The sequence below is a fragment of the Xenopus laevis genome, chromosome 4L, assembly GCF_017654675.1.
Source record: "Xenopus laevis strain J_2021 chromosome 4L, Xenopus_laevis_v10.1, whole genome shotgun sequence".
Classification (NCBI taxonomy): Eukaryota; Metazoa; Chordata; class Amphibia; order Anura; family Pipidae; genus Xenopus; species Xenopus laevis.
The window spans coordinates 91,095,879-91,110,583 of NC_054377.1; the positions used below are offsets into that span (position 1 = coordinate 91,095,879).

The 14,705-nt window shown below is 35.9% G+C and overlaps 1 protein-coding gene across 2 annotated transcripts in view; it reads right to left on the reverse strand.

The window, feature by feature from the left end:
- The window catches only part of faf1.L (Fas (TNFRSF6) associated factor 1 L homeolog), a 151,137-nt gene that overhangs the window by 5,459 nt on the left and 130,973 nt on the right, over positions 1-14,705 (reverse strand). For both annotated transcript variants that reach the window (XM_041589257.1, NM_001091736.1), the window contains 3 exon segments: positions 14,477-14,557; positions 13,624-13,701; positions 4,949-5,161 (listed from right to left, as the gene is read on the reverse strand). In XM_041589257.1, coding sequence (XP_041445191.1) covers positions 4,949-5,161; positions 13,624-13,701; positions 14,477-14,557 — 372 coding nt within the window.

The following is a 14,705-nucleotide window of genomic DNA, read 5'->3' on the forward strand; positions in this document are numbered from 1 at the left end:
CTGCTTGCCTTCTGTTTCGAATTCACTAAGGGACCTTTACGATTCGCCAATGTTTACACCATTACCCAATTATAAAGAATACGGCTGCTGCATCTGTCAACAAACAAGAGCTGTTGTCGCTTTGTTTTAGAGACTTCTTCTTCTTCATATGGCTGATGATTCTGCTTAATTAGCATCCCACGCACTCCTGTGCTATCAGCCAGCCTGATCTGTGATGTGTAAACATTTTGTTTGCCACCAAGTCACATTAATAATGTGCATCATTTTATATAATTATAGAGGAATTACTCTTGTTTGAGTTTAATATGTTGATGACAGAACAGTATACAGTTGATTCAATAAGGAGACACACACAGAATCAAATGCCAACCACATCTAGCGGACAGTTAAGTGTACCATAACACACACAGAGAGGGCACAGAGTTAGGGGTTGAATATTCCATTGTTTATAGCGTGCATATGGAAAGGAGATTGCAAAATGGTAGTTTAACAACATGTGAACCACCCAACTAAAAATTCACCTGTTATATACTTACACCAGTATAGCATATCTGTCTTAAAGGAGAAGGGAAGGTCTTTTTACTTGGGGGTGCCAAAAGTTAGGAACCACCAAGTGATCGCAATTACTAACCTGAAACCCCAGGCCGGTGCACCTATTAGAATAAAACAGCACTGGCCCGGGATTCTTCCAGCAAGCACCACGGAGTGATCCTCTTCCTGCTTCTTCTTTCTTAAAATTTGCCAGGGCAGACGCATGCGCAGTAAAACAAAATATATTTTCTCATTAAAGTTAAGACTTTTCGTTCTACTGTGCATGTACAGCAGTGAGAAAAAAGAAGAAGCAGGAAGAAGATCGCTCCGTGGTGCTCGCTGGAAGAATCCTGGGCCTGTGCAGTTTTCTCCAAATAGGTGCACCAAGTAAAAAGACCTTTCCTTCTCCTTTAAAGCAATGTCGGCAACCCATCATGCATCCCCATGACATCAGGTGTTAGGGATTGCACTACTATACACACACCCAGGTGCCAGTAGTCATGCATCCCTAAATCTGTTTGGCCACATCTGACCACACTGCTTGACCATCTGAGCATACTGTATATGGCAGATTGAGGGTCCATTTTACGACTGTCGCCAGATTCTGTTTGACCTTTCATTTGGGTCAGACCTTATCCGACCCACAAAAGATTTTGAAGGATGCTACAAAACTTCCATGTTCTATGTAAAATTGGATCATAGTCGGATGGTGCTTTTTTCCCCACATGACTACATCATACAATCAGTGTATTTTAATGAACAGAGAAAAAGGATCTTTCAGACTACATCTTGTCAGATGCAAACGCAGCATGTAAAGTCCCTTCAATAGTTGTGTCAGATCTCTCATGTAGTTTATACATCAGATTTTAGTATCAGTTCCATTATTTTTGACCCACACAACTACATCCATGTGATCTGTTGATCTGATTATTCTACAAAATCTCCCATGTAGCTTAAAAAAAAAAAGGACTAGATCATTATTGATCACAGCTGACATCTGTGCTGATTCTAAAAAGTTGTCAGGGCTCGCCTTGAAGAAAGTTCTGTCCGAGTCCCTTTTTGTAGCCAAGTGAAAATGTATTTATGTAATTCTAGTGTTTGCCTCACTGTCATGTTTATCCTACTTTGCATAATGGTGAATGACCCCTTTAAGGCGCTAGTGTTTAGCCTGACATATGTGCATATTGGTATAAAGGATATATATAAGTGAAGAGGTGTTTCCACTAGATGCAAACTACAATTCAAGTTTAAAAAAACAGTTGGGTCAATTGATCAGGTAACTGTAACTGCAAAAGGTCCTTTTCATACAAGGATCAACAAGCCACACTATCCACCTCACCTGAGACTGACCAATTCTCCAGGTAACGCTGGATATCCTAATCTCCTGCTTCCAGTGCTCATTAGATCTTATTAACGCTATTCCACATGGAAATGAACAAGCCAAAAACATAAGCCTAACTAGGTAGCAATTAAAACACAATAAAAGGCATGTAAAAGACAGCAGTTACAACAGGTCTGTCACAAAACAGCTGGTGAAGAGGTAGAGGCACATGTATACTGTCCACAATGAATTTAAGGTAACAAGGCCAGATATATATATATATATATATATATATATATATATATATATATATATATATATATATATATATATATATATATATATTTATGCTACACATGGTGCAGATGGAAAACAGGTTGTTTTAAGAAACTGGCTGAACTGAAGTGAAAGGGCTGGTTTAAAGGCAACCAAACTTTGGTTATAAAATTGGAGTCCATCAGACCTTGTGCCAACATGTCCCGGTTACAAGGGATACAAATCGGTGACATCCGATGGCACACAGGTCTACAGGAGTTCTTCCAAAAATTCTTTATTTACGGATTGCAAATGCAACTTTTCAGGGAACAAAAATCCCCTTTGTCAAGCATGATGCTTGACAAAGGGGATTTTTGTTCCCCGAAACGTTTTTTAAAATTCAAATCGAATTCGATGCGAGTTTGCGGGTCGATCCTATTCACTAGACTTTGAAAAACTCAATTTTTTAAATAAATTTAGATTTGAAATTCAACCCTTGATAAGTCTGCTAAAAAATATAAATAATATCACTTGTAACATTTTTAATAGGATTTTCTAGACTTGTCAGCTAGTTAAACGGTTAAATTGTATTGTCAGTATTACACTTTGCGTTAATCGACAGTGGTAGATAACAGTTTAGCTACGAGCTATGTGTTAAATTTATGTGTATTTTCATTCTGTGAAGTCTCTTTTTGTATGCTATTGTATGCTACTGTAAACTATATTTTTTTCTGTGCAAACTCAATAAAAATATTGGAATAAAAAATATAAATAATAAATTAATCCAATAGGCTGGTTTTGCCTCCAATAAGGATTAAGTATATCTTAGCTGGAATCAGGTACAAGGTACTGTTTTATTACTACAGAGGAAATATGTTTTAAAATTTTGAATTATTTGATTATAATAGAGTCTATTGGAGATGACCTTCCCGTAATTCAGAGCTTTCTGGATAAAGGGTTTCCGGATAATGGATTCCATACCTGTACTTCCAAAGAAAAATTCAAGAATTAAATTATAATTTGAATTATTTGCTTAAAACAGACTCTGTATGAGATGGCCTTCCTGTAATTCAGAGTTTTCTGGATATCTTTTTTTCTGCACAAGAGATCCCATACTTGTACAACCACTATGGTTACTTAAACTATTAAATGCCCATGTTGGCTTTTTATTATGTTATACAGTGTATACATATACACAGAGCTCGCAAAAATGTTAGATTGCTTTTTAGCATCATCTTTTTGATCAGTTTTAGTTCAGTATATGCCAGTCATTTTTGGAAGCACAATGATTCCTGGGCATGTATTGAAAGTTTTGCTGGGGGTTTTGCTAATAAAACCACACTTGACCACTCTTTCCTTTTAAATAACCTTAAAATGCTTGGGATCAGTGCTGGTATGCTGGTTATATTCCAATCTCTATGCAGGCATTCAGTGTTAGCATTTCTAAGCAGATTTTAATCACCTGTTGATCTCTCTGCTGGTTCCCCCAAGGGTCAGTCTTTTCTCTCTTTACATCCTCTCTCTTGGCAACCTTACCTTATCTTTTGGCTTCTCGTACATCATTCTAACTATGTATTGAATCTCCTAGTACTCATGTATTTATTTTCACTTTTAAATGTACATTAACCTTACCCGTTTGTGATTACACTTTGTGAAGCACTTCATACAATTGTGGTGCTATATGAACAAATTAATGCAGAACCAAACAGATCAGAGTCATAGTGATAAATATTAGACCAATTAATATATATATTGCTGACTTTTATAATGTCTGTTGAATGTTTCAAAGGCAACAAAGTTTATATATGAATAAGAGAATGTTTTATGCACAGTTAACCTCTGTTCCTGCCTCTAATAAGTGCTTGGTGAATATTCTCTGAAGAAAAGCAATTTGAAGTATAGTACTTAAGAGGTTAAAGAGAAACCTGTAACTGACATAAGTATACACTGGTTCCTGTGGATTACAAGTCAGTACCAGATAACATTAATTTCTTCCCATCTTTCCTAATCTGCAGTAAATGACTAATTAGACAGGTTTAAAAGAATCCCATAATACTGAGCCCAGCAAACTGGTTGTGAAAGATTAAGCATTTTTTAGCAGTACAAATAGCTTAGGTGGAGTCAACTTATTTATTAATGACCTGGAGTTGGGCATTGAAAGTACTGTTTCTATTTTTGCAGATGATACTAAATTGTGCAGAACTATAGGTTCCATGCAGGATGCTGCCACTTTGCAGAGTGATTTGTCTAAACTGGAAAACTGGGCAGCAAACTGGAAAATGAGGTTCAATGTTGATAAATGCAAGGTTATGCACTTTGGCTAAAATAATATAAATGCAAGTTATACACTAAATGGCAGGGTGTTGGGGGTTACCTTAATTGAGAAGGATCTAGGGATTTTTTGTAGAAGAATACCGGAAGTTGGATTGAGGAATGCATCAATGTACCAATGCGGTCCTCCATTCGATGGGATATTTAAACCTGCCAGATCAACATCTGGCTGACTTACCTCTTACTGGGTGAGGGCAACTGCACCATGAAGTACCATAGATTTATATCATAGAAATGGTCACACCACTATATTTTGCAATTTTGCTTCTGGTAGAATATCTGCAGTGACTATCTGTTTATGCAGACTTTTATGACAGTTATTTAAAGAACAATCTTGGAGAAACACATGGATTTTCTCTTGTTAAAATGTTTTTTTTTGTCCATGAATATTTATCTGCTTAGCCATGTTAATGCTGCTGCTTGATTAGCCAATGAGGCTTATTTTATTCTGCTTTAGCAAGGTTACCTGACTTAGAACAGAGAGCCGGGAATGGCAGACAAAATACTCACATCTCTCCTAGGAAATGTGCTGATCAGCTTGAACTCATGGCAGGGATACCCTTTGGATGCTACAAAGTCAAGAACAACTTGCAGAGGGCTAGATCCCAGGAAGCGCCTCTCGAGGAACTCCCCGCTTGGGGTTCTGATGCGGAGCTTGCTTAAGGGTTCACTTTCTTCAAGGGGTTCTGGAGGCAGAGACTGTTCCAAAGAAAGCCGAATTGCCTGTAGGTAAGATGCATAAGCACAATGCATTATTATGGTGCAGTCATGGGCATTTTAATTATGTCAAAGAACTAAGACACCGTTTAAAGCACAGGTACAGACATTCAACTTATATATGCGTTAATTGAGAATGCTATATGGAAGGAAGCAGTTCACACACAATACACAAAAGTCATGAATATCCTGAAATAATATCATTATAAATGGCGATGTCATAAATCATAACTGGTGCTCACTGGTGTCATTTCTGTCACACGACTCACTGAAACTTGGTATTATATTACAGGTATGGGACCTGTTATCCAGAATGCACAGGACCTGGAGTTTTCTGGATAACAGATCTTTCTGTAATTTGGATATTCATACCTTAAGTCTACTAGAATATCATGTAAACATTGTGCTTCAATGCTTCTAATAAGGATTAATTATATATTAGTTTGGATCAAGTACAAGAGGCTGTTTTACTATTACAGAGAAAAAGGAAATAATTTTTTAAAAGTTGGATAAAATGGAGTCTATGGGAGGCAGCCCATCTGTAATTCAGAGCTTTCTGGATAAAGGGTTTCCAGATAACGGATCCCATACCTGTATATAAAATATTGGGTACTTTATATACTATTATTGTAAAATATTACGATCTTAGAGTTCCTAGACCTGTATAAAAGAGCTTCAGCCTTGTGCCTTTATATAGTCATCAGTGACTTATAATATCCTTTTATTTTACAATAGGGGGTACATGATTCAATATATATATATATATATATATATATATATATATATATATATATATATATATATATATATATATATATATATATATATATATATATATATATATATATATATATATATATGTAAATCTTTCGTGATCCGCATTCCACTGGAATCAAAAAGCCACCCAGGTGATACTCATAAAAATGTATAGATATAAGTCCAAGAGGCATGAGTGCACACTGGGGTTTACTTAAAAATATATATATTTATATATTTATATATATATATATATATATATATATATATATATATATATATATATATATATATATATATATATATATATATATATATATATATATATATATATATATATATATATATATGTATAATTATACATTGTACTAACTGTCCTAGTGGCTGCAAATGTGGACAAGCCAAGACTTTCCCAGCAATCCTTCTGACTGTGGAACAGGTGAAGGAGATCCTTTGATAATCAACACGATGTCACCTTAGTGCCAGGTGACAATTCTGTTTATTTCCCACTGCCTAATGACAACGTGTAAGCAACTAATTAAAATAAAGCCTCCTTCTTTCAGATCACAATTAGATCAGATATTACTGCCCAGGAGGACAGCTGATTTAATTGTCAGGACAAAGAGGTTAACGAGGCTTCGGCGTGGGAGAGTAATTGCTGCACCAATAACGGCTTACTCAGGTCAAAATCCACCTTCCTTTGAAGATAAAGAGGTATTACCTAAACATGTAATCGAGTAACTAATCAGCCATATAACACCTTCTGTGTTTCTAATAACCAACTTAAAAACTGAATAGCTGTTTCCCATACATTAATCCGTTGTAGCCCGGACAACAAAAACATCAACATCCAGAGAAATCTCCCAAACAGGTCTGTGCACCTCAAGGCAACAAACATTACAAATGTGTGATACTGCAGGTTACTGGATATGATCCATATGGAGCTCAGTAAAACATCCTAACCATCAACCACTTAACCATAAAAAAATGATACAGTGAATATTAATGGCACATAACACATTTGTAGAGCCTATTTAAAGATGGGGTGTTCTCCTGTGCAAAAAATAACTTTTTGGAGTAATATGTTTTAATACATACACTGCACACACTAGTGAACATGATTATATGCACAATCTTTTCCCCTCTGTGCTTTGGTGGGTTTACAAAAGCTGTATTAAATAAAAGGAAAAATTGTTTAAACTGAAGAAAAAATACTCACTGATTCATTGATCGTATTTTTTCCATTCAGCACAGCTTCTACCTTTTTTTTTGTTCAAGCTAAAGGTATATTTGTAATTACGTATATTTTTTATAGTCATATTTATAAATATGCCCAACATTTGTTATTTGAACCACTGTTACAAATCAATGTGGTTTAATACTTATTTTAAATCATAAAATGTTAACACAAGAATATAACCGAATATTAATGACTTTTTGCACATTGAAAGAAAATCTTCAATATTACTAATAATATTTATATTAATATTTAATAATATTCTAATAATTAATAATATTTTAATAATATTTCGAATTATTTCAAAATAACTCTAAGCAACTTTCCAATCCGCATTCATTACAAAGCCTAATGATTATAGCCTAATGTCAGACAGGGTCACGCTTGTTCATGCTTTTTCCATGATTATTATATCAGACAGGCTGATTCTTGGCTTGCAGATAAACATATCAGCTGATCCACTGGGCTACGCTGGCTCTTGTGTCTGCATCAAAAAGGCACTGTATCAGCCTGGGTGCAAACACATGCACCACGGCCAATGCAGTGACTTTCAGTGCAGACACAGAAGTCAGGGTTGTTTCAGGAATCACAGCTGGGAGTGCAGGCTTTCAAGGAACTTCATTTACAAATATCTTTAAAAGCAATGAAATACTACATGAATTTTTACTTTAACCCTTTAAATGCCACAGAACTTCTATGATCTATGTATAAGAGTAACGAAGTGCCACATATCGTAGATTTTATATTATGCAACACTTCTAATGGCTGCAGAGTCCCCTAGGCAACGAGCAGATGTGGTAACACTTATCGATCCAGAGCCTGATCGGTGGATTTAGCCACCTATAAATTACCCAACCCGACACTGCCCCCTTTACTCCTGCTGCACATTTCTGACTGCTGGAAAACTCCTGCTGGATTGGTTGCCTGGATTGCCTGCATTCAACTGAGTGTGCTGAACTTTATTTTACATATTTCTTATCAAAACACTCTAAATCTATTTATTTTTTCTTCTGTCTTTCTCATTAGCACTTTTGCAACTTTGCCAAGCACACACTCACACTCACACATGCACTCACTTTTTTCCCCTATACTTAATTTTTTTTATTTCTTTCTTTGCTTTCTTTAGTAGGTCTTTTTTGCTGCTCCAACTTTACTTCTGATTGTGATCTATAAGGATTAGGTTTTTTGATTAAATTTTTGTGTTTTTTTTTACATTTTCATCAATGATTCATTTTATATTGATTTTTTTTGGCATTATTACTTTTGTGTTGCTCTTGGGCGCTGTTATTGTCTATAAAAATGTTGTGTTTGCAATGATGCTGGTGAATCTAGATTACTGACCACTGATTTCACTCCAATAACTGTACTTTTTATAGATTTTGGTGATTATAATCAACTATTGTTGATTTTATTTGTTTATCGTTTACATTGTTCTTTACTGGTGGTTTGGTTCCCCAGAAAAGTTTCCATTTGCAGTGACGCTGGTGGATCTAGATTTTTGACCACCAATTTCCCTCCAATAACTGTTCTTTTTATTGCTTTAGCTGATTTTAGCTTTTTATTTGCACCTTGTTGATTTTATTCCATTTTTTCTTTGCATTGCTTTTATTGCTTGTTTAGTTAACCAAAAAGTGTTCCCTGTGCAGTGACATTAGTGAATCTAGAACTCTTGAACACTGATTCCACTGTAATAACTTTACTTTTATTGTTTTGGGTGATTTTATTGTTTTGGGTGATTTTATTGTTTTGGGTGATTTTATTGCATTTTAGTGATTTTATTCAAAAGTTTTATTTGCACTGTTCTTTATTGCTTGTTTAGACCTCCTAAAAAAAATCCCATTGCAGTGAATCTAGGACCCTGACCACCAATATCACTGTAATTACTGTTATTTTATTGCTTTGGTGATTTTATTCCAGATTGTTCCTTTGTACTGTTCTTTATTGCTTGTATAGTGCCCATAAAAAAGGTTCCCTTTGCAGTGACACTAGTGAATCTAGAACTCTAACCACCAATTTCACTGCAATAATTGTTCTTTTATTGCCGTGGCTGATTTTATTCTGTTTGATTCAGTTGATTGTTCCAGAAAGGTCCAAAGGGGTTGGGCTGATTGTAAACTGTGCAGTATATATATTCCATAGAGTTACAGAAGGATTCAGGCGTTTAAGTTCAAGTATTTTTTTTTCTTCTGGCAGTTTGTATTGTCAAGGGTTAACTTTTGGGTTGTCTCTTGCTGGCTTGGGTTATTAAAAAAAGTGAGTTTCCCCCCCTAGCTTCTTATATTACAAGTGTTGGAGGAGCTATCTTGCTTTTTCATTTGTTTGATATTTTTTTTTTGTTTTGATATATTTACTAGCTTTGCAGTTGTTACTAGCTTTGCAGTTGTCTGTATATTTCTGGCACAATGGGCAAAAGGTTTTATAGCGCTGAGGAAGCTGCTAGGTTTTGCATGCACTCCAGCTCAGAGGAATTTAGTATGTGCCATCTGACTACTCTACTGAGGAATCAGAGCTTGGTGATAGTAGCACTATTAGTGCATAGTGGTAGCGTCAGAGGCTGGTGGTAGTGCACTGGATGCGCCTATGGACACCAAAAATATTTTTATGCTTACTATGATCCACAGTGAGAATGTAGGCACGCAAAACAAAGCCACGCTGTTGTAAAGAGTATAGTAAGAATATGAGTGGCGTTGCTAAAACAAACCAAATCCAAACTTATTATGGTGCCACCAAAAAAAACAGGGCCTGGTACAAAAAGCAGCAATTTATATGATCTAAATGGCCCTTTATAATTCTTATGTCATTTACAAGGCGACAGTACCAGGCCCAAGATTGACTTATTATAATTATCTGCTGCAGCACACCCTGCCCTAATATTTGGAGATGTGGAGGAGGTTCCAGAAATGCCTGGCAATGACAATGCGGTATTATTGTCCCAAGTGTCCTAGCAAGCCTACTTTGTGTTTCCACTTGTGTTTTGAAGTGTACCATACTGTGTTACACTGTAAGAGGACTTGAATTCTGCATTGTGTTGGTAGGTTAGGGCTCTCTGGGTTTGTTGGTGGTAAAATGATTTAGTATATCTGAATAGTGAACTTTGCATGCTCTAGGTTTTTATGCACAAGCTGGCAGTAACTGGTTAAGTGTGCTGGCACAGCAATGGTTTTTAGTTCAGACCAAAGCGATGACTTCTATGAAGGACTGCAGCCATAATTCTCCATGTAGAAAAGCCCATACATATGAGGTATCGTTTTATTCAGGAGAAGTTTGTCTTTCAAATTTGCTGTGGTTTGAAAATTTTTATGAGAGTTATTTTGTCAAATTTACATTTGATCCTGTGTCTTAGTTTACATATCAGAAAAAAACTAAAAATACATTAAAAAGCTATACATTTCATGATGCACTGATATTTGAATTTTAAATGAAAACTACAGCACCCCTAGAAACCTGAAGGTCTGTAGTTTCTAAAAATACCAAACTTGAGGGATAGTTTAGATTTACATATAAGTTCACTAACTGTTACATGTACTTATCCACTTTATTCTGGTGTAACATTCTACAAAATGCTGCTTTAGTGTAGGGGTTACTCCTGGACAAGAAAAGTGGGTTACTGATACATATTTGGTCTTGTTGGACTTGGCAGGATCAGGGCTTTCACAAATACCAAAAAAATGTGTGTATAAGTAACTTTTCTATGGAATAAAAAAACTCAAAATATACACAAATGTTTAATAATTTTTTTTTTACATATTTCACCCAAAATACGTGTTAAATTTCAGAAAAGTTGCAAAATTCCACTTGTATGTCAAAGCCCAATGTGCAATGAAAAAATCAAGTTATAATTTCCTATAACTTCCCTAGTTTCATGGAGCTTTACCTACAAAAAAACTTTGTTACACTGAACGAGTAAAAAATGCTTAAATAATATCTGGCACTAGGTTGCAAATGAAATGTGAAATTCGGCTGGCACTTAAAGGGTTATGGTTGTTTGAATGATATTTTCTATGCAAAAAATAAATAAAAAAGTTTTTGGGTGGACGATCAGTTCCTTGGTGGGCAGCAAAGACCTATGGCTATGGCATGAATCCAAATGAAATCATTACTACTATGTTGACGCAATCATACTGCTAAGTATATACTTCTCAATGAGAATAGGCCCTTGGCTTGTGGTGATTGACATAAATGCTACATGTGCCACAATACTTATACAGTTTGTTTGAACAGATCAAGATACAGAAGGGCAAAAATGCTTTCTTGACATAGAGATGGGGTAGAAAAGGTTCAGAGCCCCTTAAACTTGATGTTGGCGCTATAACCTATTAGGGTGGCCATAGACGTACCAATTACGATCTTTCCAAGAAAGATACTTTGTTTACAGTGCCTTTGGGAAGTGGATAGATGGGGGAAATTGGAATGGTACATACAGTTAGGTCCATCAATAATTGGAAAAAAGTTGTCTCAGTCCAAATATTGATGGACCTAACTGTACAAAGAAAAAGGACTCTAATGAGCTACAATTTATCCATCTGCGTGTAGAGCTGAATCGTCAGTTACACAGGTAGAAATAATAGAACTATACCTGTATCAGACAATTCAGCAATAACAGTGGCCAATGTTCTGTTGCCTTCAAAGGCACCTGATCAAAATTTTCCGCCTGGGTTGATTGGCGAGCCGACCGATATACAGGCTCATCTCCTGCCATACACGCACCGAATATCGTACGAAAAATAGTTTTGTATGATAATATCTGTGCGTGTATGGCCACCTTTACTCCTTGGCTTCGTGTTTTACTTCAATTTACTGTTATTGAAGCACCTGTCTCTGTATACTTGTTTTGACATTTTCCTGCCGGCTGCAATAACAGATGCTACTTTATTTACTGCACTTGCTCAATTATATTGCAGAAGGATAAACAGTAGCTCATTAAAGTCCCTTTTCTTTGTATGTACCATTCCTATTTCCCCCATGTAACCAGTTCCCAAAGGCACTGTCACAGGATTGAGACTCACAATCACTATACAAGGTAAAGGACCAACTAGAAAAACAATTAGAAGATGCGCCGTGCTTTAGCTTCAGCATCTGAACAACCGACTCTGGCTGACAAAAAGGGAAGAGGTGGCTTTTCAGTGAATAGATCAATAGCCACATTTCAAATATACGGAATGAACAAAAACCCCTCTATGTAAGCAAACACAGATCTACAACAATAGGTTATGGGTAATCCCTGAACTTCAAGTGGAGCATTCTTTAATAAACAGCATTGTTAAAAATCTCTTTGTCGTGCAAAGCAAATATCTCGTTATTATTCCCATAGCTGCACACTGTATTAATAAGAACACAAGTCCGGCTGCACTCTCTAACGTAGACTAGTTCTGTCTTTTATGTAGGAAAACATAGTTTCTAAACAGCCATTGTGTGCTGGGTACAATAATGAAAGGTAGGGATACAAAACAAGCACAGTTATGGAGAATACCTGTTTGTTTTACTGGGGACTATTGCTTTAGCTCCAAAGAAACCCAAAGAAAAAAACATGAATACAATGGAGACAGGCTGAGCAGTTTCAGAGCTGCATGTGCACAATACGCCAAGTTTATACAAGTCAGGTTTCACAATTACATTATACTAATGATCTCAGTAGCTCTTGGGCTAGAGTATATTTAATCTGGTTATTTTTAGGGCTCAAATCTAATTTTTGAGAGCACTTCATTGATTTTTTTTTTAGAATTTTTGCAATTGGACCTTAAAGGGGACCCGTCACCCAAAGAAATTATTCAAAATCCTTTTTTATCAGATTAGTCAAGCAAAATGAACTTTAATTACACTATAATTACACTATAATTACACTATAAAAATTATTTGAATCTTGTTTCCTTCAGTCTGGGATTTCAAAATTATAGCAAACAGGCAGCAGCCATTTTGTGGACACTGTTATTAAGACAAGCCTTGTATCATCTCAGAATCTTGTTTGTGCACCAGAATGGGGGACCCAATGTCCATCCCCATGCACTGGCTACACAATGAAATGGTAAAAAGAACGGGGGGAATATATGGAGAGCATTGACATCTAAAAAGTGCTGAATGGAAAGTGAAAGTAATTGTCTGCCCCGCCTCTATGTCACGGGCATAGAGGAGGGGCAGACAATATTTGATTGACAGCTGAGATTTTTAAATGAGCTTACAACAGCTATGAATGCTTAAATAAAAAATAGAAATTGGATTTCATGTTTAATTTGAAAAGGACTTTTATTATACAGATTTTTGTGTCTGGGTGACAGGTCCACTTTAAGACAAGGTAATTTCGTGGTGGAAGCCCTTCTACTTGCTGTTGGTACTGGATATGAGAGAGAAAACATCGGCAAATACCTCAAAATGCAGACAGAAAAAGTGTAAGAGGCAAGGGCAGCAAACCATTGTTATTTATCATAACATTCTACACAGATGAATTTGCAATAGAAAAAAAGCCAATAAAGTAGATTACCTCTCTCTCTTCCTCCTGTTCTTTTCGGATTTGTTCCAAACGGTATTGTTCAGCAATTTCTCTTTCCTGAGCTTCTCTCTATGAAAAGAAAGGGATGCATGGTTCCATTTTCAAACATGAGTTAAAAAATAAGCTTTTAATAAAGGAAAAGGTGCAGGCCATCCCCGTCATGAATATCTATAAACTCGTAGATCAATTTACAAATGCCTAATAGAAATCTTAGAAAGTAACATAGAGAAGAATTTAGGCAATTTCCTGCGAAAGGTGCTTTGTGTTTGCTGCCTGTCACACGCTGCTAGCGCCAATAGCCAAAACTGGAATTTTGGTTGCTGCCTGTTATCTTGCTGAGCTTACCAAATATAAATGTGGACATTCTTTACTATCACCTACTCAGCTTCAAGTTGTTAATGGGATTCAAAATAGGGCTGGTATTCTAAGTTCACAAAGATCCAACAGCAGCACCTGAATGCACAGATAGCCATTATGTACAAACAAGTGCCTTCCCATTTCCTGAAAACCTCTGCATCTGCCAGGGAGCTTCCTGTACTCCTTTGATGGCAGCTGTGATGAAAAATATATTTGACCCTACTAAATAGGAAATACTTACATTGGACAATTTTTATATGAATTTAGGAGTTGAAGATGCAATTTTAAATTGACTGTTTACTATAAGCTTATAGGCGCACAAAGTTTTAAAGCCCACAGAAGTAGTTAAGATAGGAGAAATATATGATAATGGGTGGATTATGTTAATGATACAGGCTAGTTTCAGGTAAATTACTGTCATTAAGAAAGATTGTTATTTGTAAAAAAAAAAAAAAGAAATGTGTAGAAAGCACTGAAAAGAACACACTTTTGCTCTGTCGGCTTCTAAAGACACACGATAAGCTTCATCCTGCTCTCGCTTTACATTTTCTCGTGCCTCCCGTTCATCCTAAAATAAAGCAAAATAATTGGTCATGAAATAGCAGGAACATTCACAAATCCATTATAAATAATAATAATGTAAATAATACAAGATGTACAGATCAGATTCTGCTTTGTACTAAAACTCTGCTGTTCTTGCAGCTGTAGATTAAAAT